The 27,676-nt window shown below is 40.2% G+C and overlaps 1 protein-coding gene across 2 annotated transcripts in view; it reads left to right on the forward strand.

The window, feature by feature from the left end:
• The window catches only part of TDRD7 (tudor domain containing 7), a 77,548-nt gene that overhangs the window by 39,849 nt on the left and 10,023 nt on the right, over positions 1–27,676 (forward strand). For both annotated transcript variants that reach the window (XM_049626863.1, XM_049626868.1), the window contains exons 7-14: positions 5,825–6,411; positions 10,814–11,000; positions 15,313–15,424; positions 17,086–17,288; positions 18,853–18,987; positions 20,740–20,826; positions 26,770–26,904; positions 27,417–27,527. In XM_049626863.1, coding sequence (XP_049482820.1) covers positions 5,825–6,411; positions 10,814–11,000; positions 15,313–15,424; positions 17,086–17,288; positions 18,853–18,987; positions 20,740–20,826; positions 26,770–26,904; positions 27,417–27,527 — 1,557 coding nt within the window. The remainder of the gene's footprint in view (positions 1–5,824; positions 6,412–10,813; positions 11,001–15,312; positions 15,425–17,085; positions 17,289–18,852; positions 18,988–20,739; positions 20,827–26,769; positions 26,905–27,416; positions 27,528–27,676) is intronic.

Below are 27,676 nucleotides of genomic sequence, written 5' to 3' on the forward strand. Positions count from 1 at the left end.
GTTAGAAGTCTGTAGTAGGAAAAGGGGTGAGAGGTGAGAGAGAGTATGAGCCTTGAAATGTATAGTCTGTAAAACTACTCATCCAAGGTGGTGGAAAGAGTTTAGTTTCTCTGAGCAGATGGTTTGTAAACAGTCAGGGGTTACCCTCTACAAGAAACTTTTTACTTTTACCTTTGATTAAATATCTGTGGAATATTCTACAAACACTTGTACTTTCTTGAACAGAAGCAACTAAAAACTTGTAACAGTTTCTGAATATCTCGGGTTTGGCATCACTAACATTGGTAAAGCACTACAGAGAGGGTGGCAGATGTAGGTGGTGTGGAACCTTGAGATGTGGGAGTTAGCTCATCTCTGTACTTCTCTGTGTGTAATTTATGCCCCACCCACTGCCCTTACAGGCTTCACCTCCCAACCTAGGTTGTCTTCATTGTGGCCCAATGATGCCATTGGGGACCATTTTCTCATCTCTTTCTCGTTGTCTGACTTTTCCAGTACTTCTCAGCTTTAGCAAAAAAAAAAGACTGAGCTCTTAAGGAGGTCATTAACCACTCAATCTTTCTTTCTGTGAACTGGCTATTCATAGGGCACTAGCTTCTTGGTCAGTAACTCTTCAATGTTTTCACTGTTGCAAGGTACTCAGGGGTCTTTATTCACTGCTGAAGTTGAGTTTTTAAACTGGTTTCTTTTTGAAGTTCAAAACCTTGCCAATGCTTGGAGAACTGGGAATCAGATCTCCAGGTAAATATGATTTTATTGTACTGGTGGAAATACAACTGTGGCTGGATAAGGCCTATACAACTGTTTTGGAAAACTTTTATTTAATTGGACAATACCAATTCTGTCATAGAATCATAAAGAAAATTCTAATTCTATGAAACACAGTAAGGTTACCTCAGCAGCTTATGCTGTTTAGTTAGCAGATGAGACTTCCATAGACTCGAAGGATTTTGGCTTCAGGAATTTAAGTTTACAGCACAGGTAAAATCAGATAGGAAGAAGTAAAGACCTCTTAGAATTAAGAAGAAGAAAGTTTCTAGACTCATAGGGTAAAGACTTTTATGTGTGTGAACAAATGGGGCTCCTGAAGAAATTGATGTTTGAAAGTCTTGGGCCTTACCTACACCAAACCTACTATGTCTGTCCTCAATTTACAAAATCCCAGAGGTGTGTGAGAGAAGTATCTCACTGCAATTCCAAATGAGGCAGAAATCAAACTAAATATAATGAACTTGTGGGGATAAAGTCTAAGGCATATCAGGTACCAGAATCTTCTGATGAGTACCAAAGGAGATGGCTTGAACTCTGTGGTGTAGGGAGTTAATCTTTTATGTTACCTACCTGTCTTTCCTGTGGGGTCTGGAGGTGCAGTGGGGGTGAGTAAAGATATGAAGTTCTAGGTCATGCCACCTCCCAGTCATTGAAATGGTAGCTTTTTAAGTGGATATCCAAAGTCCCCTCCCCCCCACCAAAAAATGTAGAGCCACAAAACAAAACATGGAGGAAAAGAGTAGGATTATGATCTTGAATCTTCTTCTACAGAAGGCTTATGACTCCCTCCTCAGATACGTATCTGGATCAGGTAAACTAAAGGTGTAGAGCACCCTTGTAAGAGATAACTGAAATGATGAGCTGCTGATATATCAAACTAAGAATATAATAAAAGCCATATTTCAAGTAGCTGTTGACTTACCTTGGTCATTTGTGAAGGCTAAAGAAAGCTTTCTACTTGGGGGCTGTGACAGGAGATCACATGTCAGTCTGGTCAGATGCACCAGAGCACAGTGAATAATGGACACCACACTGTAACCCACATTATAGCAATTCCTTGTCTTTGGGGAGATTGCCATAAGTTTGGGATACAGTAGTAGGTATCTTTCCTAAGCCTAGTTACCAGAAAATTAAAGAGAGACAAAGACACATTTTGTGGAGGATAGGTAGCAATCACTGTAGAATGCCTGGGAAAAGCAAATTTTCATTCATATGAAAATTTTAAAACAAAGTTGAAGTTGAAAAAAATTACATATAAGTTCAAAAATTACATCTGTGAGAGTTAGGTTTTTTAACTTAAAACGACATGAATTTCATGATTTTTCCCTTTGAATTCAGTAACCCTTCAGCCAGTCTCCAAAGATTGCTTGGAAAGCATGTGGACCAGACATATTATCCATATCACCAAGCTTATCCATGAATATTTGCCTAATGTATTGAAGGACATCTCATTCAGCGTTGGTTAGTGTCAGGTTCAGTTCCGGAAATCAGGCCTATGTTTAATCTTAGTAAAGGCTGAATTGAATTTAAAGAGGCCAAATTACTGGAGAACAAAGTAGAGTTTAGGCTCATAACCAATCCTCTTGAGATTGAGGAAGAAGCACATTGGAAAATGCCTACAATTCAAGGAACTAGTCATTTGGAGATAGGGGGTGGTTATCTTCTTTAAACAATAACAGTAAGATGAAACTGCTTAGGAAAGAAATCTGTCTTCTAGTTCAGGTAGTTATTTGGCTGTTGTTAGAAATTTGGATAAACTTAGGCTTGTTGGTTAAAAATCTACTTTATAGGCTGACTGGAGAAGCTTGACTTAAATGTTGTAGACACAGCCCTGGAAGCTTACTAATTCCAGATGATCTTTTAGCATTATTATGATACAAAGGTCAGAAAAGAAAGGGAATTTTGTGCCCCTTAAGTGGCTGTAATGTTCATAAACTTCTGTTAAGGTAGTAATTCCTGGTGAGGAGAACTCAGTGTGCTGGCCATGTTCAGAGATCATGTCTAGAGATTTGATAAAGGGCATTGTTAGGTAATTGGTCCTGATCACATCTAAAGCACAGGTGGGAATGGAAGCTTCGGGACTGGAAGTGGAGGAGGCTGTTTTGTTTTGTTTTGTTTAAGGTTTATTTATTTATTTTGAGAGACAGAGGGAGAGGGGCAGAAAGAGAGGGAGAGAGAGAGAGAATCCCAAGCAGGCTCTGCACTGTCAGCATGGAGACTGATTATGGATTCGAGCTCAGGAACCGTGAGATCATGACCTGAGTCAAAATTGGATGCTCAACCAACTGAGCCACCCTGACACCCCTAGGGGACTGTTGAACAAACACTGAAGTATCTCATGTTCCAGTTCACTCACTGGAAAGAAAAGGGTCATAAAGCTGAAGAACCCTTCCTATCCTCTCTTGAGTTAGAAGAAGCCATGTGGACAGTTGGGGCATGGGGCTTGTGAGAGTTATTATAGATAAATAAGATATTCCACTGAAATTAGTTTCTACCATCCACCTTGGAGAAGGTATTGCAAAAAGTTGAAAAGAATTCTGTAGGCAAAGAACGAAGATGGGCCCCGAAGCCTCAGCTGGCTTTCGATATGGAGGACTGTCATGTCTAAATCTGAGGTTACATTAATTGGGATTCTATATGACAAGTGGATAATTCACATAGAACTCTATTTTATATCTCCATTTGCTCCAAAAGTATGTTTCTCAAACCCTTCTCTGGATACTGTATTCTTGTATCTTATTAAGTGTCTTAAAGCACGGTGAGGATTGCCATTTTAAGATTTCAGATTTACAAACATGAATCTCAGGGCACCTGGGTGGCTCGGTTGAGTGCTGACTTTAAATTTTTTTTTTTAACATTTATTTATTTTTGAGACAGAGGGAGACAGAGCATGAGCGGGGGAGGGTCAGAGAGAGAAGGAGACACAGAATCCGCAACAGACTCCAGGCTCTGAGCGGTCAGCACAGAGCCCGACGCGGGGCTCAAACTCACGGACCGTGAGATCATGACCTGAGCCGAAGTCGGACGCTTAGCCAACTGAGCCACCCAGGCACCCCGTTGAGTGCTGACTTTAGCTCAGGTCATGATCTCACAGTTCATGGGTTCGAGCCCCACATTGGGCTCTGTGCTGACAACTCAGAGCCTGGAGCCTGCTTTGGATTCTGTGTCTCTTTCTCTCTCTGACCCTCCCCCGCTCATGCTGTTTCTCTCTGTCTCTCAAAAATAAATAAACGTTACCAAAAATTTTTTTTAACTAAATAAAAAAATTAAAAAAATAAAAACATGAATCTCAAGACCATTGAGAGCAAAATGAGAAATGGTCCAAATATTTATATCCCTAAGTCTTAAAATTAGGGACATAAATTGTAACTGTCCTATAATGCACCAACCAGAGTGTCAAAAGGTGTCAGCAGCAGGAGTCCACCAACGATGATAGGGAATGCCAGCAGGTGCTAAATGCAGACTAAGTTGCCTCTGCTTTTATTGATGCTTGGGGTTTTGGGCATGGACTTTCCCCCCCAGTCCTCAAAACTTCAACACACATTGGCAGAAGAATGTGAGGAGGAAAACGTAATGTTTTATACTTGTGCTAATATTCATCCTTCTCATGTATCACCTAGAATATATAGTCAGGACTAAAAGGTATCTATCTTAATATTCAATTGACTACACCTCTCGACTTTTTAATGCTCTTCTTGGGTAACAACACAATACCTTCTTTGTGTGTACATATTTATGTTCTTCCTAAGCATTATGTAGAAAATGAGTTAGAGAGGTCAATGTTCTTTACTAACAAGCTACTCAGTGTACTTTAATATTCTATTCTTCTTGGGAGAGGGAGGACTTCTTATAAGCTTGTATTATTACCTTAGTGGTCTGGAATGTTTTTCCAAGGACTCAAATTGCAGCTAAGGAATAACTGAATAGGATCTGACAAAATAGGAACATCTTAGAGGGCTGTCAATGCTAACTTCAGTCTAATCAAAGGTTGAGAAACCTTTTTTTATAAAGGGTGAGGTAGTAAATATTTTAGGTTTTGTGGGCCAACAGCTGTGTCATTGTTACCCATAGTCTGGCACAACCACTCAACTCTGCTACTGAACTGCAGAAGCAGGCCTCCACGATGCATAAGCAAATGGGCATGGCTGTGTTCCAATAAAACCTTATGTACACTGAATTTCATCTAATTTTCACATCACAAAATAATTCTTTTGATTTTTTTCAACCATTTAAAAATACACAAATCATATTAGCTCATAGGCAAGGCAAAAACAGGTGGTAAGATCAGCTTGTACCCTGGTCTAGTAATAGAAAGGCTTACAACTTGGAAAAAGTGGCACCATGCATCAGTTTCTCTTCTCTTTCTTCTCTTATACAAAGAGATGCCATCGAGCCATAACTCTCAGAAATGTTACACAGATAAAATTAGAGATTGGATGATGTACAAATGCCAGGCATTTTTATCTCTTGTTCTTTGGAGGGGCAACTTTTAGCTAACTTTCTACTTTAGTGGTTGTAAAAACTGTACCTTGTCTCTGGAGAGTCTTTTTCTAAATAACGTAAAGCTAAGGGTTTTCTCAGGATACTACAAGAAGAAGAAAAAAGCTAGCTCTTTAGGTTTGTCTAAAGATGTCCTAACTTTCTTCCCAGTGGTTTATTCCTGACAGTTCTGATACCTTTTCATGGCTTCATCCCACCTTGTATTTAGTCAGTTTGTAAGCTGTTGCTTTGGATTTGACAGAACTAAATGAGATACCTGGCTTATGGGGCAGAAACTCTCATGATTTCATAGGGTTGTTGGAGGCCAGATGCCTCATAAGGGAAATTCGTGCTATTTTATTTCCCTGTTTATTTCTAAAACGTGGCTCATGATGTCATTTGTGGATGAAGGCAAGGGATTAAGTCTTAGTGGTTGAGGAGAGTAAAATGTACACTTTTGTTTCTCTCGATTAACTTGAAAACAGTGTCATTCTCATTTAAAATGCATTGATGTGTTTTCAGGTTGTTTACAGCCATTGAAATATCTGTCATTTGCTTTATTTAAAAATTTCAGGTGGAAAAACCTTACAGTGGTGGTCAAGATTTACTTCTTTATCCAGCTAAGAGAAAGCAGCTTTTGAGAAGTGAACTGGATGGTGAAAAAGTGCCTCCATCCCCACTACCTGCTCCAAAACAAATACCACCATTAAAAGGGTGTCCAGCAGTTATGCCAGCAGACTTTAAAGAGAAAGTCGCGGAGCTTCTGGTGAAATATTCAAGTGGTCTTTGGGCCAGCGCACTCCCCAAAGCATTTGAGGACATGTACAAAATGAAATTCCCTGAGGATGCCTTAAAAAATCTTGCCTTGCTTTCTGATGTATGCACCATAGACTACATTTCTGGAAATCCCCAGAAGGCCATTCTCTATGCTAAACTTCCATTGCCCACTGACAAAATCCCAAAGGATGCAGGGCAATCACATGGCGATTATGATATCAAGTCTATGGTCGAACAAGAATATTTGCAGATAGAAGAAAACATTGCCAAAAGTGCTGATACCTTTGTGGAGAATACAACAGTTCCTCCGTTAATCATTCCGACTGAGGCATCCCCATCTGTATTGGTGGTTGAACTGAGCAACACAAATGAAGTGGTTATCAGGCGAGTTTTATTTTCTAATTCTTTAGGATACTGCTGTACTGTTGTCACTTGGCTATTCTTCCCGTGGATGCTGGAAGTTGAGGAAGAATAGTATATTTTTAGTTCTGTAGAGTTATAATGAAGTATAACCGTAATTCTTGTTTTTACATCTTGTACATTTCTCTCAACTGCCAGAACTGTGTTTGTATCTTTTAGGAGATTAATTCTCATTTCTTCTACATTAATGGTTATATATGTACATTCGTCTCTCCCAGTAGACAGTGAGCATGTTGAAATCAAAGCACTTTAAAAAATTAATCTCTGCATATATTCTGAATATTTGGTAGATTTGTTAAATGTGCAACTGTTCTCAGAAAAGATAGCAGTATTAAAATTGGAATGATAATATGGTCTGAATGCAAGAAGAATCTATGTCAAAAGCATAATGATAACTGTGTATATCAAAAGCAATGAATGTCTAATCCATAGAATAAGTAAGTCACCCACTAGGTAGGTAATACTATTTAATCTGGGACTGTGTAGCATTTTACACAAGTCAAAATAGCCAAGCACTGCCTACCTAGTACAATACATAAGATTAGCCCTTGGAGCCAAAGGTACTCTCTGGTTACTTGGTCCTTTTGATATCATCGTTGCCTGGGCAGAAGAACCATTGCCAAAGTGGCTGATGATAGCTGGAATTACAAAAGATGGTTCAGCCCCAGGCACCTGACATGGACTTTTGGAGAAAATATAGAATACACAGAAGATATTAAAAGACTATAATTTGTAGTTTCTAACTTGGGATAAAGAATGGAACCAGTGTAGCTGGATCTCTGGAGGCACCAGCCTAGAGTATGGCTGTGGACAGAAAAGGAAAAGGCTGAATCAGAGCAGTGTCCAGTCTTCTTCAACCAAAATGTTGAAGTGTGGGCTGTTACTCCTCCAGAGAATCTTAGGTAAAAGTCTGACTGGATAATGAAGTGGAATCAAGTGTCTTGGTATGCTCAAACTAGATTGTACAGAACCTTTAGAGAAGTCTTATTCTGTACAGAGGTAGTAAATGAATAAAGCTTTTATTCTAAGATGCTGTATTGCCTGAAGATGTAAATGGATTGTTGAGGGTTGGGGATTCCACTGTGGTTCACTAATAAATTGAAGTAAAGGAAGGATGTTGAGGAGCACGTTGCTAACTCCTACCGTTTAGAAGAAGTCTAAGTCTGCCTCCCTGGCAGGATCCTTTGGTGTCTGTTACTATTAGCTGTCGGATCTGTTGTCAGAGACCAAGCACCCAGCACTGGGCTCTACATCGACAGATCATATGATTTCTGATGTTCTAACCAAGGGTTGGCAGGAATCTGGATCAGGTCCAGGACTTCAGTAGAAGGGTTCTAATCTATGTCAGGATGATTAGGTCCAGGTCTTCAGATTGTTTAGATCCCCTTTTCCAATATAAATTTGAATCCTGGAGTTAGCATTCTACCTGTTCAGCACAGTTGCTGGCAGCCAGCAAGCATGATGGGTAATGTGTGCTGTTAGATCGACCCAAGGTCATTGGCATCCCCCACCCACCAACCCAGAGACTCAGTAGATTCCAACCAGGCTGAGCCCTATTCTATATTCATGTCTTCACCCAGGTAGACAGTAGGCTGTGGAAACTAGGCCTGTGACTCATGAAGGGTCTGAGGAGGGGTTGTGGCACAGACCTCATACCAAGTGTGGGAATGCCTTGTCTTCAGTGTCAAAAATTAACTTTGTGAAACTGTACTTACGGAATACCTGAATTAGCCTACATATCATTCTTTGCCCACTTGTTCAGGTAATTGGGAGACAGTGCAGGACTTCATTCTTCCCACTACCCACCATCACACCAACCATAATATCACCTCCACCCAAGCCAAGTAGCCATTCTTCTCTGCCAGTTGTCATTGAGAGTGGATTTCATGCTGCTTCTCTCCACCTTCCTCCTCCCTAGCGGGTGCCTGTGCTCAGCACACAACCAAGTCACAGGCTGCTGCCCAGGCCTCCGGGCCGGTTAGGCTCCCAGGGCCGTGGCAGCACTAAAAGGAGGACCTGTGTGGGGCGCCTGGGTGGCTCAGTCGGTTGAGCATCCGACTTCAGCTCAGGTCACGATCTCGCACTCCGTGAGTTCGAGCCCCGCGTCGGGCTCTGGGCTGATGGCTCAGAGCCTGGAGCCTGCTTCCGATTCTGTGTCTCCCTCTCTCTCTGCCCCTTCCCCATTCATGCTCTGTCTCTCTCTGTCTCAAAAATAAAAAATTTAAAAAAAACGTTAAAAGGAGGACCTGTGAGACTCCAGGTCTGGGAAATGGGCACTCGGCAGAGCTACAGACCTCCTGGGGGACGTCAGAGCTGAGAGGCAGCTGCACCCCAGGCAGCACCTTACCATTTGTAAAGCTCAGTAAACTTAACCAGCAGAGTGTGACAAAGCTTCTTCAGCTGTTTCTGGAGTAAATAAGATGCATGCAATATTTGGTTTTAAAATAGCCATTGCTCAAAAGAGGCATTCTTTTCATTTTGTGTAGGACCTTTTAAAGCTTTTTTAACTCTAGTAACAAATAGATTGAATAGGGTGTCTTCTGTCCTGCCAATAGTTACCAAGAATGCATGAAAACATTTTCAAAGGAGTAGTCTCTTAAAGCTGTATAGGAGCACTTGGGCCCTGGGTAAAAGCGGAACAGTGCAAAGGGCAATGTGCTTGTTGGCATACCCCCCATCTCCCTAGTCAGTGATTCTGGTGCCATTACGGCATAGCTTCCAGCTAAAAAGCTTCATCCTGTGGTTGAGACAGCTCCTGTTATAGGAGCTGAACTTGATTTGCTGGGTTTCACATCCTAGAACGAGACCTTTGATGGAATTGTCCCTAAGTACTAAAAGGCAAGAACACAAGAGCTTATTTGTGGCACAAAGGGAAATAGTGTATTGTTTTGTTTTGTTTTGTTTCTTTTTTTTTCAAAAAAATTTTTTTAACGTTTATTTATTTTTGAGACAGAGAGAGACAGAGCATGAACGGGGGAGGGTCAGAGAGAGAGGGAGACACAGAATCTGAAACAGGCTCCAGGCTCTGAGCAGTCAGCACAGAGCCCTACGCGGGGCTCGAACTCACGGACCACGAGATCATGACCTGAGCTGAAGTCGGAGGCTTAACCCACTGAGCCACCCAAGCGCCCCTGTTTTGTTTTGTTTCAATATATGAAATTTATTGTCAAATTGGTTTCCATACAACACCCAGTGCTCATCCCAAAAGGTGCCCTCCTCAATACCCATCACCCACCCTCCCCTCCCTCCCACCCCCCATCAACCCTCAGTTTGTTCTCAGTTTTTAAGAGTCTCTTATGCTTTGGCTCTCTCCCACTCTAACCTCTTTTTTTTTTTTTCCTTCCCCTCCTCCATGGGTTTCTGTTAAGTTTCTCAGGATCCACGTAAGAGTGAAAACATATGGTATCTGTCTTTCTCTGTATGGCTTATTTCACTTAGCATCACACTCTCCAGTTCCATCCACGTTGCTACAAAGGGCCATATTTCGTTCTTTCTCATTGCCATGTAGTACTCCATTGTGTATATAAACCACAATTTCTTTATCCATTCATCAGTTGATGGACATTTAGGCTCTTTCTGGAAATAGTGTGTTTTAATAATCAACTGGGACGAGGTGACTGCAGTTTTAACAGCAGAAAATTGTAGAAGGAGATAGGCCATATCCTGAAAAAGGAGAAAGCATACAATTTAAGAGAGATTTAGCTAGAAGATATCATCTCTTTAAGGGTATCAGAGCTCAATGTTTTGTTGTAATTTGTTTAAACTTGTCCAGTAAGCTGGGGAGATGGGTTGTCACATGGTTGTGTTTAGTGCATTTAAGGCTTTGTTTTTCTCTCTTAAAATTTCGTTGGTTTTCAGGGCTTGAGTCTTGTTCAAACCCAGCCTTAAGGCAAAACCACCAACTGGATTCTCTTCTCAGTAATCCACAAAGATTTCCAGCAGCCTTAGTAAAAAAATCTTAAATAGACTCTTGCTAATCTGGCCTGCACTGGTGTCTCCATTTTCTACCATATTTTCCTCTCTTCCCTTCCCTTGAATCTTTTCTTAGCCTCACCCTCACCGAAGTTTCCCTGACTGCTTACTGTTACATCCTCCAGCTGTCTGGATTGTTGTCAAGCATTTGATTTGGTGTGTTCGGCCCTGGTGTTGTTTTACATGAGCCCCATAATATTATACTTTCCTTTATCAAGACAGAAATGTTTACTAAATACGTGTTCTCCTACCCATTAACATAATCCATGTCTGAGACTGGAAAGATGGCAGTAGAAAAAAAATGAGAGTGTCATTAGTGAATTCCTAGTGAATTCCTGTCATTTTCCTCCTTCTGGGTTGCTTCATTTGTGGTCTCTTCCTTTAACTAATTCAGGTATGTGGGCAAAGACTATTCTGCTGCTCAGGAATTAATGGAAGATGAGATGAAGGAGTATTACAGTAAGAACCCCAAGATCACACCAGTCCAGACTGTGCATGTTGGGCAGTTACTGGCTGTAAATGCTGAGGAGGATGCTTGGTTACGGGCACAGATCATCTCGATGGATGAAAACAAAATAAAGGCAAGCACTGTTTACTTTGTCATAGCTTTATGAAGAGGCACACATTATTTTTCAAACGTAGGTGTTCCTTCTAATATTGTGTCCTTCCTAACTCCATTTAGTTTTTTCCAGAAGTTGACAAGATAATATCTGTAAAAGATTATCCCTATCAGCTTTTAAGTCCGTGGTAGTCATATGATCTCAGAGTTTGAGTTTAAAAAAAAAAGAAAAAAAAAGTCTTCTCCATGGCAGTATTCATAACCCGTGATATAATCAGGAAAGGGTCTTTATTTCCATTCTCAGGAGAGACATAATAATTACTGATCAAAGCTCTGTGGGATTCCTATCAAGATCAGCACTTTGGAGTAAGGGAAGCAATACAGACTAGAGGACGTGACATCCCCCCTCTCCCCTCTTATGCAGCCAGCCGAGGACCCCAAACAGGACTCAGGTTGTGCCCCGAGAGCTGTCTGAGTGTTGCACTCTCCGTCCTCTTGGAGAAGTCAGAGGACTCTTTGGCCTGTCTCTTGCATCAGCAGGCTCTAAGACTTCCAGACTTGGCCATGTTCTTGGCTGTCAACCTCTGCCCCATGGCCTCTTCTTTCCTTCAGTGCAGAGATGGAGAATGAGAACTCTCTTACTCTCAAGGCATGGTTTTGTCTGGGTTTTGCAAGCAGGGAAATATACTTCTATTTCTGCAGCCTCTGTTCCATAATTTGAAACCTATTTAATTATGGTGTTGTCAGTCCCTGGCAAATAACCTTTGTGTGTCACTGAGTGCAGATACTGCTCACTGAACCTGGGCTTAGGTCCATCAGATACTCTGCCCTGAAACCCCTGGCCCCAGGCACAGGGTCAGGAGGGTCAGAAAGGGTACTTGCTCTTTCTTACCCAGATGGTTCAATACAAGAGGCCCTGGCCCTCTATGGAAGCAAGCTCACCCTAACCACTGAGCCACCCTTAGCCACTCACAGAGAAATTTAGGAAATTCTTTAACTAAATCTACAAAGATACAGTTTTTAAGCAATTTGGCCTGACTATAAAAATCTGAAAATTGGAATGGTTTGGTAGTTCCTTAGAAAGTTATTACACTTACCATCTGACCCCTAAGTCTTTACACAAGAGAAGTGAAAATATAGGTCCACCAAAAGGCTTGGACACAAGTTTGGAGCAGCTTTATTATTACTAGTCCCAAATGGGAAACAACCCAAATGCTTACCAATAGGTAAATGTATAAGCAAATTGTAGTATATTCATAGAATGGAATACTAGTCAACAACAACAAAAAAGGCATGAACTACTGAAAAGAGTCACATGTTTAAAACTCATGAACTGTAAGAGCAGTCAGATACAAAAGAGCTATCCTGTCTGATTCCAGATAAGTGATGGCTAAGAACAGCTAAAAATTCATCTATAGTGATAGAAATCAGATCAATGGTTGCCTGTGACAGGAGGTGGAGGGGGCTTAATTGGAAGGGGGTAAGGGGGAATTTTTGAAGTGGTGGATGTGGTCTGTATCTTGATTATCATGGTCATTGTATGGATATATACATTTATCACAGCTCATCAAACTGTATACTTTAAATGGGCATTTTTCATTCAATGTAAATTATATGTGGATAAAGTTTGGGGGAAAAAAATCTGGAACACATTAAGGACAAAGCAGAGAACTGGGCCAGTGGGAAGCACAGTGTGATTAGCGGCTTGGGTCTTAGTCCTGCCTCTGCCTGGGAATAGTCATGTGCCCCTGGTCAAGTCCCTCCATCCCCTTATCTGTATCTCAGATGCCCTTCCCTGCATAAAAACACTCTGATCTTGTGACGCGTCTTCAACTGGAACCTCCTCTGGGAAAGAAAACCTTTCACACAATCTTAAGATTGGCTAAAGAAGAAGTAAAAACCAAAAGGGCAGTGTCGTGAAAGCCAGAAGAAGAAAGTATCCCATCGGGGAGAGATCACCAGCTGTGGCATCAGATTGCTAAGAGCCGTGGCTGGTGTTGGGGGTGAAGGGGGCATCTCAGTATGTTATACGGTCTCATAAGCTCTTAGACTGCAGTCCATGGAACAATTCTGTTCTGAGCTTGTTCCCCTCAACCCCGTGAAGCAGACAGACATGCAGTTCTCCTTTTCTCTGGAGAAACCCCCGCTACTTAGCAAGTCTGTTTCTCTTGAGCTGTGCTGTGCCTGGAAACGAATACAATTCCCTCCTTGCTTTCCACTTGTCAATCTTTGGTGAGTGTGGGAAACAGGAGTATGAAGTCATGCCCTGAAGTGGGTGCTGGATTGGGCCCAACCCAGACCGGCATCCCAAGGATGTCTGATTATCACTCAGGTGGCGCGGTGAGATCTACGGCCACTTGATGGTGCCAGAGAACCAGGAACTGACTGGGGCTCCGCTCCAGGCCTGGGCTGCTTGTGCTGATCCCAAGGCATTAGGGAGAGAAACTCCACTCAGCAGCGCAGGGCAGAGTACGGTGTGAGTCAAACTCACAACCCATGAGCAAGTGTTTTGTACACCGCTGCTGCCATACAAATGCACAGTGTTTGATTCAGAAAGAAAGAAAGGAAAGAGAACAAGCTCCAAATGTTACGGAAATCCTTTGAAGATTTTGGAGCAGTTATTCTTTAGTCTTTTGATGCTAGGAATACAGACTGAATTTCCCTGGAATGATGATTATGTCCTACTGGTAGACCGTGTTCTCTGCATTCTAGGTCTGGGAAGAGCAGAGTCCAAGTTGTAGGTAGTGATAGCTATTAAAGGAAACAAGTGTTGCCTGACTCCTGAGGCTTATGGGAAAGAAGAACAGGTGCTGCTTTGGGACTGGAGTAAAGGGCCCGGATGCCTAAATGGCTGCGCCACAGATCTCGGCCTACAGGAGCCCTGAATCAAGATAGGGACTCTGGGAGATGATTATCTCCATCATGACATACAGGCCCCACAGACCCACTTATCAGGTGGTCTGGAAAGGTATTTGCAGTCTCTGCATCTCTTCTTTTTTTCATTTGATTCCCTGCTGGGGAGAATTTCTGTTTTGTCTGTTTAGTACCAGAATCTAGGTACTAAGAAGCTGGCCTTTGGGCTTAATTTTTCTACAGAAAGTGAAAGCACCTGGCTCTCTGCTACATGGTATTTCTTAGTGGTGCCTTCGCTCTGGTTTTTGTTTTGTTTGAATAGCTGTCATCTGTTTTAATTAGAGAAGCATACTAGGTTTTTAATGCTTTCCCTCAGATTATTAGTTATCGTTCTATAGTTATCATTCTAAACCACAGCTCATTATTTCTAGTTTTATTTTATGGTTTTAAATTTTTAAAATGCTTTTATTTTTGAGAGAGAGAGAGAGAGAGAGAGAGAGAGCACTCACATGAGTTGGGAAGGGGCAGATATAGAGGGAGACACAGAATCCGAAGCAGGCTCTAGGCTCCAAGCTGTCAGCACAGAGCCTGACATGGGGCTTGAACCCACAAACACTGAGATCATGACCTGAGGTCGGACACTTAACTGACTGAGCCACCCAGGCACTCCTAGATTTTATTTTTCAAAAAAATAAAATAAAAAAAAAAAAAAAGCTTTTTTTAAATACATTTCTTTCCAATAGAAGATGTTATTAATATTCCAGAGATAACATCCAAGCTCTCAGTGATCTGTGCTAATGGTGAGGAAGAGTCGTGCAGGTTTCTGCAAACACAGAGCTCTGTCCAGCAGATTTGGGGCCTTTTGTTGAGCTGGCCAAAGGCCTAACCCAGCTTTGCCCCACTGGGAAGTACCTATTTTTACAGTGTAGAATTCCCTGTTATCTAGCCATAATGCCATTGTTGTCATCGACAGAAAGCATCTGGATCTCTCAAAGCACATAGCTGGGAGTAAGTAGTCACAAGTGCTATTTTGGGGATTTCAAATCTGATGAATACTCCTCTGTAGGTGACACCCTCTCTAGAAACCAATCCTGCTCCCTAAGGATGTGCATCATTAGTGAAAGTACGGAAATCAAGACAGGAAGGGGCAGGGGCAGTCGGGGCTGTGGATCTGGACAGTTGTGCTGCTGAGGAGCTGGCAGCTACAAGGCATCTGACTGAGTTCAGTCTTACCTCGTTCTTCCTGTTGGTGAAGAGGAGTGAGGCCTGGAGTCTGGGGCCCTGGCTTCCCTGGTCCCAGCCCTAGCCTTTCCTTTCTGGACTAAGTCAGGGGCACCAGCCCTGCCATTTTCCAGGAAGTCTAGAGCCACTGAACATGTTTTTAGGGAATAAATGGAACCAATCAAATGTGTCGGATGTTTTTTAAGAAGTGAGGATGAAGAATTTTATTTGAGCCTAAATGATGTTTTTCTTATCATTAGGTATGCTATGTTGACTATGGTTTTAGTGAAAATATTGAAAAAAGCAAAGCATACAAATTGAACCCAAAGTTCTGTTCACTCTCATTCCAAGCTACAAAGTGTAAGCTAGCAGGTAAGAGGAACTTTTTTAAAGCTCTCTCCATTTTGATACATTATTACCATTGTACCTTTGGGCAGTTAAATCCCAAAATGACCTAAGTATCTCAAGGTCTTATAATGAGTTATTTCTTGAAAGGTATAAATAAATTCATGTTTAATGTCTTTACAAGATGTGACCATTATCAATATGTTAAAATGTTTTTATTATACTTTATTATGCGAATGTCTATTGGCCATCTTAAAGGTTTTGTTGTTGTTGTTCAAACTGCCCTAGCAATGCCAGCCAGACGCCCTGTATCATGGGATTTGATCAGTTTGAATCCTGTTGTTTGACCTGTTGGGAGGTGACTCTCCGCTTCTTCCCCACTGAGGTGGCCTCTGGCTACTGCTTGTTACCACCTAATGCACCTTCATGCACCCAAGCCCAAGTTCATCCTTCTCTGGCACAGTCCACATACCATTGTTCTTTTCTTTCCTCCTCTTGTGTGTGAGAGGGATGCTGTAGGAGTAACCTACAAGCATGGAGGACATAGTGGCCGTGTTAATATGAGGAAAGACACAGGAGTGTGTAAGCATCATGCCAGGAGAGCCTGAGCTAAATTCAGAAAGTGATCACAATTCTTCAATGAAAATTAGCCCTGTGAGAAATACCTCCTTCTCAGCCAGAAAGGGTTTTTATGCCAGTGGGGCTGGGTATGGCTCTGTCTGTGAGGTAAATCCCAAGTAGTTTTAGAAGCCTCTTACAACCCTGTGGGAGTTAGTTTTGAAAAGAACGTATCAGGAGCGTAGGACAAGATTCAGGATGCTGAGATGAGAGATTTGGTGAAAGCTGTGACGTTATGTGTCCGGAAGAGAGAACAAGAAGAGAGAGGTAGCTCACAGGGACTCTGAACTCGTGCTTATGAATTTCAAGGGGAAAATACAGAAATGGACCTCATGACACCATTGGGGAAATGATGAGCTAGTTTTAATTAGTTTAAAAGAATAGCTTAGAGTTGTCATGTATATGTTACATAGAATTACAATTTTCAAAGAATTTAAAGAGTTAAGTAGACCACAGTGAAATTCACCTGATACCTATATTATGTTAAATACAATTTAATCTTTCTTTGATAAATCACAACGTTCTTTGGTATACTCAGAACCATCACGGTGTACTTAAGAAGAAATAAAGAAAGAAAATAATTGTATAAATTTCCAATAAATGCATGTTCATTTTATATGAAACAATTGTATATTCAATTAGAAAATTTTAAAGGTCAAGGGTAAATTTTTAGGAAAAACATTACAAATACATAACTGGCAGATATGACTGACTGATAGCTTCTTGTGTGTATTAGTCTTTTTGTTTTAAATATGTGTTGGTATATAAAGTGAAGTCCGTTTCTGCTAAGGTAGAAATTCTGATAGACCATCAACTTTTCTTTTTGTTGTAAGATTGCCTGCCTTTGTGTAATCATTCAAAAAGGTATTCTCACTACAATATATATATTTTAAAACCTAAGAATGGGTAATGTGAACAAGACTGTAAAACAAAGCTTCCCTAGAAAATTTATAAGGATTTGGTAGTAGATTCACTGTTATAGTAAGCAGCCCAAACAGTCCCATGCAGTCTATTTATCTTAAAATGATTCTGCTAATTAAGTAGAAATTAAAATAGTCAATATTTTTCAGGGTTGGAGGTTTTAAGTGATGATCCTGATTTAGTGAAGGTGGTTGAATCTTTAACTTGTGGAAAGATCTTTGCTGTGGAAATACTTGACAAAGCAGATATTCCGCTTGTTGTTCTGTACGACACCTCGGGAGAAGATGACGTCAATATTAATGCCACCTGCTTAAAGGCCATCTGCGACAAGTCTCTAGAGGTTCACCTTCAGGTAGCACTGTGACCACTCTAGTTGTCTGTCACACACACTGTAGGGAAGAAAGGTAGCGGAAAAGAATGGTATAAATTGTAGGCTAACAACTGATAGGGACAGGTTGCCTGTGTGTCAAGGGAGAAAAGGAGGGGGAGGGGGGGTCACTGGAAGAGGGGAAAAGAAGGCCAACACATAAATAGGAATTATTAGGAATTGGGTTTTTGTTTTATTTCCCAGTTTCTAGAGTAAAATTGTATTTTATAAGAAATTATTTTGCAAAGATAATAGAAGCGGATAATACAAAAGAACAGAAAGTTAGATAAGTAAAGATGTTTATTAAATTGTTAGCTTTTACAGTTTTAAAAGGTAAAAAACATAAATTTTCCACAAAGAAGGAAATCTTTAAATAAATTATAGAACAGCTACTCTAAAGAATAAGATGAGATGTTAAAAATGGTCATTTTATTTTTTTATTATATATTTATTTTTAAAAATATATATTTTTTATATTTATTTTTATTTTATTTATGTTTATTATTAAATATATATATTTAAGTATTTGTAAATATTATATATATAATATATAATATATTATATATATATAATTTATTGTCAAGTTAGCTAACATATAGTGTATATATACAGTGTGCTCTTGGTTTTGGGAGTAGATTTCCGTGATTCATCGCTTACATGCAACACCCAGTACTCACCCCAACGAGTGCCCCCTCAATGCCCATCACCCATTTTATTTTATTTTATTTTATTTATTTATTTATTTATTTATTTTAACTTTATCCATTTTTGAGAGACAGAGCGTGAGTCGGGGAGGGGCAAAGAGAGAGGGAGACACAGAATCCAAAGCAGGCTCCAGGCTCTGAACTGTCAGCACAGAGTCCCATGAGGGGCTTGAACCCATGAACTGTGAGATCATGACCTGAGCCGAAGTCGAACGATTAACTGACTGAGCCACCCAGGCACCCCTGCCCATCACCCATTTTAAATGGTTTCCCATGGCAACATTGGGAAAACATTTGTTTAATAAGTAGAACAACAGTGAATTCTCTTTATATTATGATTTGACTAAAAGTTGGCCAAAATTAAGCCTTTGCTATGATTATAATTTTTAAAAATTACTAACATTCATGCAGCCGATAAACACAGGTAGGAAAGTAGGCTGATAATGGGACTGATTTTGTGAGAGTTTTTTATTTTCATTTATGTTAATGTTGCAAAAAGTATTTTTTATGTAATAATTATTTTTCTAAATTAATAGGTAGAAAATAAACCAAAATGAAAGACACTTAGCCTTTCAGGCAATGAAATGTGGTAATTAATGTTTGCAAAATGTGTACTTTGTCCCTGAAACAATGATATCAGATATTCCTTTTGGAAAGAGAGGTCTCCAAATGAGGTTTTCACATTTAAGTTTCAAATTTCATTCTATCATCCTATCTATTCTCCTGCTTGCTTAAAAGATGTTAAAATGCAAAGACTTTTAATGCGATTATTTAGGTAGATACCCCTAAAGTAGGTAAGAGCTGTGCTCTAGTCTCAAGCTTCCTTGGTGTGTCCTTTGTTCCAGATTGATGCTATGTACACAAATGTCAGAGTGACTAATATTTGCTCTGATGGCACACTCTACTGCCAGGTGCCTTGTAAAGGTCTGAACAAGCTCAACGACCTTCTGCATAAGATAGAGGACTACTTCCATTGTAAGGTACGGCAGAGTGACATCCACCTCGAAAATTCTCAGTTCCAAACAAGAATGGTCACCAAATGGTATAAGTGTAGTTTTTGAACAATTTGAGGTAGAAGCTGTAGAATGGTAGGTAAGAGTCTTGGACTGCAGAACTTAAAAAACAAAAAACTACTGGTTTCTGCATTACAAAATGAGGATAATAACAGTGTATATATCCATAGGATTGTTGTGAGGAGTAGCGGCCAAACTGCTTAGCACAGCGCCTGGCACAGAGTAAGGGCCCAGCGACTGGCAGGTTTGTTATTTACAAGGCACAGTTGATGATGCTACGGTGCGGCCGCTGTGACTTTGTGTGCTAGAGCCAGCTGACTCCCCTGCCTCGGGCAAAGACAAAACCATGGAATCTAGGAGGAGAAGAAAACTTCTAAAGTATCACTCCCCAAGCTCTTTATGGTCCATGAGAACCTAATGCCTTGGTAAATGTGGTTCTGTGTTTAAATTTATTAATAAGCTCCTTACCCTTTGATTCTAGTATTATTTTCTAAACCAGGATCTGAGGAGGTTTTGTTTTAAAGTTCTAAGGTGATGTTCTTACCTCTCTTAGGGCGTTACAATTGTAATCCAGAATATGCTTGGTTTTGAGTGATTAAATCCTAATGCCATGTGGGTCCTGACCCTCTTGCCCTTAGAAGTGAACCCTTCCCTCCAACTCCCAAGCACACCAAAGTGCCTCGTGGCTTCATTTGCAACATTGTAGTTTTGCTGTTTGGGTATTCGTTTGCCTTACACAGTGTAGGCTTCTTGAGGGCAGAGACAGAGCCTTGGCAGGTACTGGTAAGGACCTAATTCATTTAGGTACTACAGTATCTAATCAAGTATCCTACATAGAATAGGTATTCTAAAATATTTGTGCTGAATCGGGTTAGACTTGTATTCAGACTACAGCCTAGAACTGAGGCATCAGATCTGTAGCTTTGTCTCTTTCTGTATTACAGATGTCTTAGCTGTATCTCAGGGTCATTGCTTAAGTTTGGTTTGCTAATCTATCTTGGAGAAATCTAGAGAAGCTGACTCCAGTGACTCATTTGCATGCATGTGCTTATTATTCATGGTGGTGAAAAGTCCTCTCGATCGTCCCCAGTGCGCTGGTAACCCAAATGGAGACACTGCCTTTGGGGAGAGTACAAACATTCACCCTGAATGGAGGAGACCGTGACAGGTCCTCAGCTTCAAGCTACAGCAAAGGGGAGGATGAAGAGGCCTATGGTCGTGATTTATTGCCATTTCACTGGCACTGACACCCATATTTGTGTTGATAACATTTGTTTTGGAAGTAAAAATCTCGTCTTTGAATCTAAATGTTAAAAGTTGGCAGGAAGAGGCCTTCTGGACAGCTAGCCCAACCTCACTTTCATCCAGGCTCTTCTCCTCCTTTTTGGCAGATTCACCCTCCCTCTTCATGTTTAACTGATGGCACTCGTGCCTGGATGCATCATACTGACCTGCACACTTATGTTTGTAGACATTTTAGCAGGTCTGATTTATGGGCCATGTGTGAGGAGGGAGAGTAGAAGATGCCATCAGTAATGTCTGAGAAATAAGGTAGAAATCCCATCACCCTCGTACACGCACTACAGCAGACTCCTCATGGGAAGCCTGGCGAAGTACGGGTGCCCCAGTGAGCCTGAGCCACAGTGATGTTTTTCTGGTGGTGTAGCAATACGCTCCTTGCTAAGAGTAATAAAAGTGTCACGCATTTCTGTTTTGTAGCACATGACCTCCGAGTACTTCGTTTCATTACCCTTCTGTGGGAAAGTCTGCCTCTTCCACTGCAAAGGAAAATGGTTACGAGTAGAGGTAAAAATCAGTCACTTCTTTTTTAAAGCTTATTGTGAAATATTTCAGATACACAAACAAGTTTTTTAAAAAATGGAAGAAGTACCCACATATTCATCACCACGGGAGAAATAAAACATGACCAACATGGTTGAGGCTCTATGCCTGCCTCCATTTCTTCTACTCCCACTCTGGAGGAGGGGAACTGCCCACTGAGTGTAATGTTTCTAATTCCTATGCCTTTTTATACTTTCACTGTGTTTGCATTTATACATACGAGCTTTTGCTATCTATATATTTTAATATAGAGGTAGTGGGAATACAGAAATGAAAATGTATATAGAATATTTATAGTAAAACTTAATAAAATCTAACACAAATGCTTAAAAAATATATGTAAATGGTAAAATGTATTGATGCTTCTGAAATATGTTTTTTTATTCATTCTGCGGGAGATTCATCCATGTTGATGTGTGCAGCTCTCGTTCATTTGTTTTCACTGCTGTTTGATTTAACGGTGTACGAATGTGCCAACGTTGTCACTCCAGCACCCTGATCGTCAGTATTTAGATTTTTTCTAATTTTTTGTTATAAATGGAACCTCCTTTTATGAACCTTCCTGTGCACATCTCCCAGGGTACGTAGGAAGGAATGGAGTTTCTGGGTAGAGAGAATGCCTGTCTTCAGTTTCACTAGATATTGCTTCATTGTTCTCTAGAGTCACCATTCTGCTGAGGGTGTAGCCCTTTGAGAGTTCTGACTTCTTGGCAGGGGTTTGGGGGGATGTCTCAGATCTTCCTTCCTGCGGAGGACAGCTTTGGCTTCAGTGTTTACATGCTCCTCTAATTCCAGTCTCTAATAATTATCTTATTTTCTTGCAAGCACAGTTACAAATTTGAAAAGAGGTTTGTTATATTTTATCATATATTTTCATATGTTTTTCAAAGGTGGGTTTTGGATTTTCGTTGTTGCTGTTTCTTTCCTTTTTTCTTTCTTTCTTCTATTTTTGATATCTAGTTTTCCCAATTGCTAAAGTGTCAAACTTGGGTTTGATTTTTTTTTTCCTTTTTTGTCTTTGTTTCAGAGGTTCTTAATCTAGATGCAAGAACCTCTACTTTAAGCAGTGGGGCGGGGGTTATGTGACTAAGAGTTGTATGTTTAGTTGTAAACTTCAAAAACATAACTCATTCAAAAGAACATGGCATTTGAATTTTAAAGTTCTGTGCTGTTTATTGGACACCTGGGTGGCTCAGTTGGTTAAGCTTCAGACTTCAGCTCAGCTCATGATCTCACGGTTTGTGGGTTCGAGCCCTGCGTTGGGCTCTGTGCTGACAGCTCAGAGCCTGGAGCCTGCTTCAGATTCTGTGTCTCCCTCTCTGTCCCTCCCCCACTCACGTTTTGTCTATCTTTCTCTCAAAAATAATAGAAATAAACATTTAAAAAAATTTTAGGAGCACCTGGGTGGCTCAGTCGGTTGAGTGTCCGACTTCAGCTCAGGTCATGATCTCACAGTTTGTGGGCTCGAGCCCCACATCGGGCTCTGTGCTGACAGATCAGAGCCTGGAGCCTGCTTCAGATTCTGTGTCTCCCTCTCTCTCTGCTCCTCCCCTGCTCACACGCTGTCTCTCTCTCAAAAATAAATAAAGATTTTTAAAAATTAAAAATTTTAAAGTTCTGTGCTGTTTAGTGTATTACATATAAATGCACACATATTTGAAATAATTTCAGACTTTTAGAAAGTTGTAAAAATAGTCCCAAGAGTTCCCATATGCCTTTTACCCACTGTCTCCAGTTGTTAACGTCTTGGCATAGCCATTATCAGAACCAGCAAATCAACACTCATACAATATTATTAACTAATCTGCAGACTCTGTTGACATCCCAGATTGTCCTGCAAATATCTTCTTTCTGGTCCAGGATCCCAAGTTGTAATTAATTGTCATGCCTTCTTAGTTTCCTCCAATCTGGCAATTGCTCTGGCTTTCTTTGTTATTCACCTTTTGAATAGTAGCAGCATTTTGCAGACTATGTCACTGCTTGAGTTTCTTCATGTGTAGAATCAGGTTATGCGTTTTTGGCAAAATACCTTTTCATCATATGCTCAGATACTTGAGATAAATGTCTAGTATTATTTTTGTTTTACTATCAAACTGTGAGTTGTCTGCCTTGGAGGTAGCAAAAGTATTCATTCTCTTAGTGATACGTAGAAAGTTAAGGAAGAAAGAATGATTAATGAGAAGCAGATCCTGTGTTTAAATGATGTGTTTGTTCCCGACATTGTAACTCATCTAAGCTTAATTTAGTGCCTATACCTTCTGAACTTACTCCATACATCCAGCCAACTCTACTCAGTGGTCATCACTCTTCCTGTTTCCTTCAAACACATCCCAAGTGGTCTGCCTTCGCTTCTATGGCACCTTCCAGCCAGTTTTCAGCCACGGCTGTTTGCTGCCTGTACTCCAACAGAGCACCAGGATCTCAGCTGCACAATCCAGCTAGAGTCTTCCAGGTCTTATGTTACCAGGCCTCTTGGCTGCATCTAACAGTGTCGAAACCTGAAGTACCCCTCTCGCTGTAGAGAGGCTACCATGGTATCAAATCCTCCTAATTTTCCTCATGATGTTCTAATGATTGCTTCTCCTGTTTTTTACCCCAACCTCCCCCACCCACCACACTCCACAGTGTCACTGTCAGTGCCCTCCAAGTCCTGTCCCAGCTCACTGTTCTTCTAGGCCTCTGCATCCTTCTAGGCAATGCCGTCTCATCGATTCAGTTACCAACTCTGTCCTCATGACTCCCCAGTTTGTTTTCCAGCCCTCGATGAGCTTCAGATTTATGCAAAAGCCAGCCTAATTGTCCATCTCGCATAGTCCTCAAGCTTTGCATGTCTGAAACCAAAATTATCTTTTCCCATCCTTATCTTCCTCCTATATCTGTATTTTGGTGGTATCTCTCTTCATGCAGCCACTGAGGCTGCTTCTTAAGAGTTATCTTGGATTCCTGAATCTTCCTCAGCCCCGGTGACATTTTGCATCTTTGTCATTTCTTGCCTAGATCACTGCAATACTATGGTTCCTCTGTCTTTACTCTTGTCTTCCTCCAGTCAAGCTCCATGCCACTAGAGCGAGTGACCCAAAATGTAAATAATAACAAGCAATACTTCCAATGTTTAATGAGGCTTACTATTTCCCAGACACGAAATGTTTTTTTTAAATTTATTTTTATTTATTTATTTATTTATTTATTTATTTATGTTTTTTATTTATTTTTTAAGTTTATTTATTTTGAGAGAGAGAGAGAGAGGGAGAGAGAGGGAAAGCACATGCATGAGCATGGGGAGGGGCAGAGAAAGAGGAGAGAGAAAGTTCTAGGCAGGTTTTGTGTGCTGTCAGCACAGACCCCAATCTGATGTGGGGCTTGATCCCTTGAATGGTGAGAACATGACCCGAGCCAAAATCAAGAGTCAGACGTTTAACCAACTGAGCCACCCAGGTGTCCTAAAATGTTTTTTGTTTTTTGTTTTTTTTATAAACATGACTGATCTGACTTAATCTTCACAAAACCCTATGATCCCATTCTTATTGATGAGGAAAGTCATTCAGCTAGAAAGTGAGAGGTGAGATTAAAACCAAATCTGTCTGATTTCAAAGCCCTCACCCAGTCTTACCACCAAAAATACATGGCCTCTTACAAAGCCAACCATCTCATTCTTCTCCTCAAGACTTGACATTGGCTTCTTCTCATCTGCAGGGTAAATCTGGTTCTTTAAGACATAATGTCTGGCTCTCCAAGACCTTACCTTGCCTTTACCTTTCTCTCAGCATCATCTCCTGCCTTGCCCTGCCTCTCTCTTTACATCCCAGCATAATCAAAAAGCTTGTAGCTTCCACACATAAGAAATATAAATGTCTTGCCCATCCTTTTCCCCCTCTGTTTGAAATGTTTGGATTAGCCCCTAACTAGACTCCTACCAACCTGGTTTATTCCCATTCATCATGTAAGGCCCAGCTGAAATTGTGACATTTGTGAAATTTTAATTTATGAAAAAGGAAATACACATGCCCAGTAAGTATGATTATTTCTTAAAAGAGCAAAAATTTATACAATTTAAATTATAAAGGGGCGCCTGGATGGCGCAGTCGGTTAAGCGTCCGACTTCAGCCAGGTCACGATCTCGCGGTCCGTGAGTTCGAGCCCTGCGTCAGGCTCTGGGCTGATGGCTCGGAGCCTGGAGCCTGTTTCCGATTCTGTGTCTCCCTCTCTCTCTGCCCCTCCCCCGTTCATGCTCTGTCTCTCTCTGTCCCAAAAATAAATAAAAAACGTTGAAAAAAAAAATTAAAAAAAAAATTATAAAGCCAAAGGGGTTATTAGATAAGTCATAACGTATCTGCATGATACAATTATGTAATATTAAAATGTTATAGAAGACTAATGACATGAAATATTTTTGAGACACTTAGTGAAAAGTAGCCAATTAGGAAATAGTATATACAAATAATGTTCTAGTTTTTGTAAATCTAATTCTTTATAAATGTATGGATTAAAGACTACAAGGATAATTACAATTGATTATAGATTATAAGTGATTTTTTATATCATTCTTTGAAGTATCTAAATTTTCTATGATAAAGGCATTTTACTAGCATAAGAAGAAAAAAGTACATTTTAAAGGAAAGTATCAATTTTAGGTATTCCCTCCTCCTGAAAGCTTGCCCTAACATCTGCTTCCTGGCTGGGTCAGGTACCCATTCTCTATGTTCTCATAGTACCTCATGCATAACTCTATTATTGCCCTACTACCTTATATCCTAATTATTTATTTGTGTCATCATCTCTTGTGAGACTAGGAGCTCTTTGAGATGGGGGAGTATATGTCTCTACCCAGTTATGCCTGGCCATAATAAGCATTCAGTATATACCAACCATGCCAACATATTTTGAATAAAATACATTTTAGGATATTGTTGTAATACTGTTTGTGTCTATCATAATCTTAAGAGATTAAAGAATTATGCTGTTATATTAATAAAGCATTTACTGGGGCCACAGAAAAAGGCTTTACTTTTGATATATCTGACTTCCATGCCAAGAGAAGTTCAGTTCTTAACAGTCACCATACTGAAAGCACCGCCCTTCACAAGGTGGCAGTGAGAGCAGTTGTAGGCACGAAGTCCCTGCCCAGATAACCATCGTGACGGGGCTATCTTTGGCTAAGGTTAACTATATTCAGTGACGGCAGATATCACAATGGCTTATTAAGGGAACTTACGGCATTTAAAGGTGCACCCAGAATCTTAACATTGTGATGTCGCCATTTGATCACAGGTAATTATTACTTTGACCCTGTATGTAATTTTCCCATTTTTGAATTATTAATTTGGCTTATTTTACCTTTCTGACTTTTTGAGTTTCAATGTTTTAGTTAGGACAAATGATAAAAATTATCATTGGGCTTTCTGACAAAACTATAAAATGCCACAATAGGTTATGATTTAAAAAGACATAGTATTTACCTACTACAAGAAATTTTTGTGTGTCTGAATTCTTTGTATTCTTTATTTCTTCATTGCTGAGACACAATGGGTTTTTTACCTCACATTTTAATATTTTGGAGAACAGACGGCATCTTTAATCAACAGTATATAATGATGTTTCAAATTGTTTTATAAATCAGTAGTGTCCTAGAGTTGAAAGCATAGTAAACATTACCTATTTGATTTTATTGATTGTTATTAGTTTGGTGATTACTATTGATTAAATGATTTAACAACTAGATGTTGACATCAGTTCTGCTCTAAAAGAGTACCTATTGTAAATAGGTACATTTTTAAGAAAACTTCATTAACACTGATAGTCTTTGTTGATTTTCATATGCATTTTAGAGTTATACAAAATATAATCGCACAGAAGTGTTTTGGCCTTTTGAATGTGCTAATAAATTAGCCAACACTTGTCTCATTGCAGATCACAAACGTTCATAGCAGTCGAGCTCTTGATGTTCAATTCCTGGATTCTGGTACTGTGACATCCGTAAAAGTGTCCGAACTCAGGGAAATTCCCCCTCGGTTTCTACAAGAAATAATTGTGATACCACCTCAGGTACTATATATTACAAGCCTGAGAGATTTTCTGGAAGAGATTTGGATGTATTTGTAATCATGTTGTGAGATGCCCTCTCAGTTTTGATCTTGATAATGAGCAAAAGAAGTCCAAGTTTGTAACACAATTGGAAATGGTCCAAATGTGGTTGTTCACTGTTTTTCACAACTTTGTGACTTGATGCACGTAAGTCTCTCTGATTCCATTTCACTGTCTGTACAATGAGGTCACAACACTGGCCCATCTTGCAGAGGTATCGTAGGATAAGTATGTGAACTGCCTGGTATAAGCCCTGCTCAAATAGGAGTAAAGACAATAGAGGCGATATAAATAGAGCCAGCAACATAGCGCACGCTCCAGCTCCAGAGCTCCGATTGTCATTGTTAGCTATTGCTGTTGCTTGCTTTCTATCTTGGCAACGTGTCCGACTTACAGGAAAATAACATTGACATTACTTATAAGTACCTATTTTAAGATGGTGTGTTTGCTTTTCCATCATGTTTTCTTTCCAGGCTATAAAGTGCTGCTTAGCAGATCTTCCACAGTCTATTGGCATGTGGACACCAGATGCTGTGCTTTGGTTAAGAGATTCTGTTTTGAATTGCTCGGACTGTAGCATTAAGGTTAGTTATCTTGATACATTTGGAAAGGGAGCTGTCAGCCAGAAGGGCTCATTTGTTTTTTTGTGAAAGGATTTTGTCTTACCATAAATTGATGCTTTCATATGTGACACATTTTGGTAGTTAAGAGGTTGGTTACATGTATGATAAGA

This window comes from Panthera uncia, chromosome D4, assembly GCF_023721935.1.
Source record: "Panthera uncia isolate 11264 chromosome D4, Puncia_PCG_1.0, whole genome shotgun sequence".
Classification (NCBI taxonomy): domain Eukaryota; kingdom Metazoa; phylum Chordata; class Mammalia; order Carnivora; family Felidae; genus Panthera; species Panthera uncia.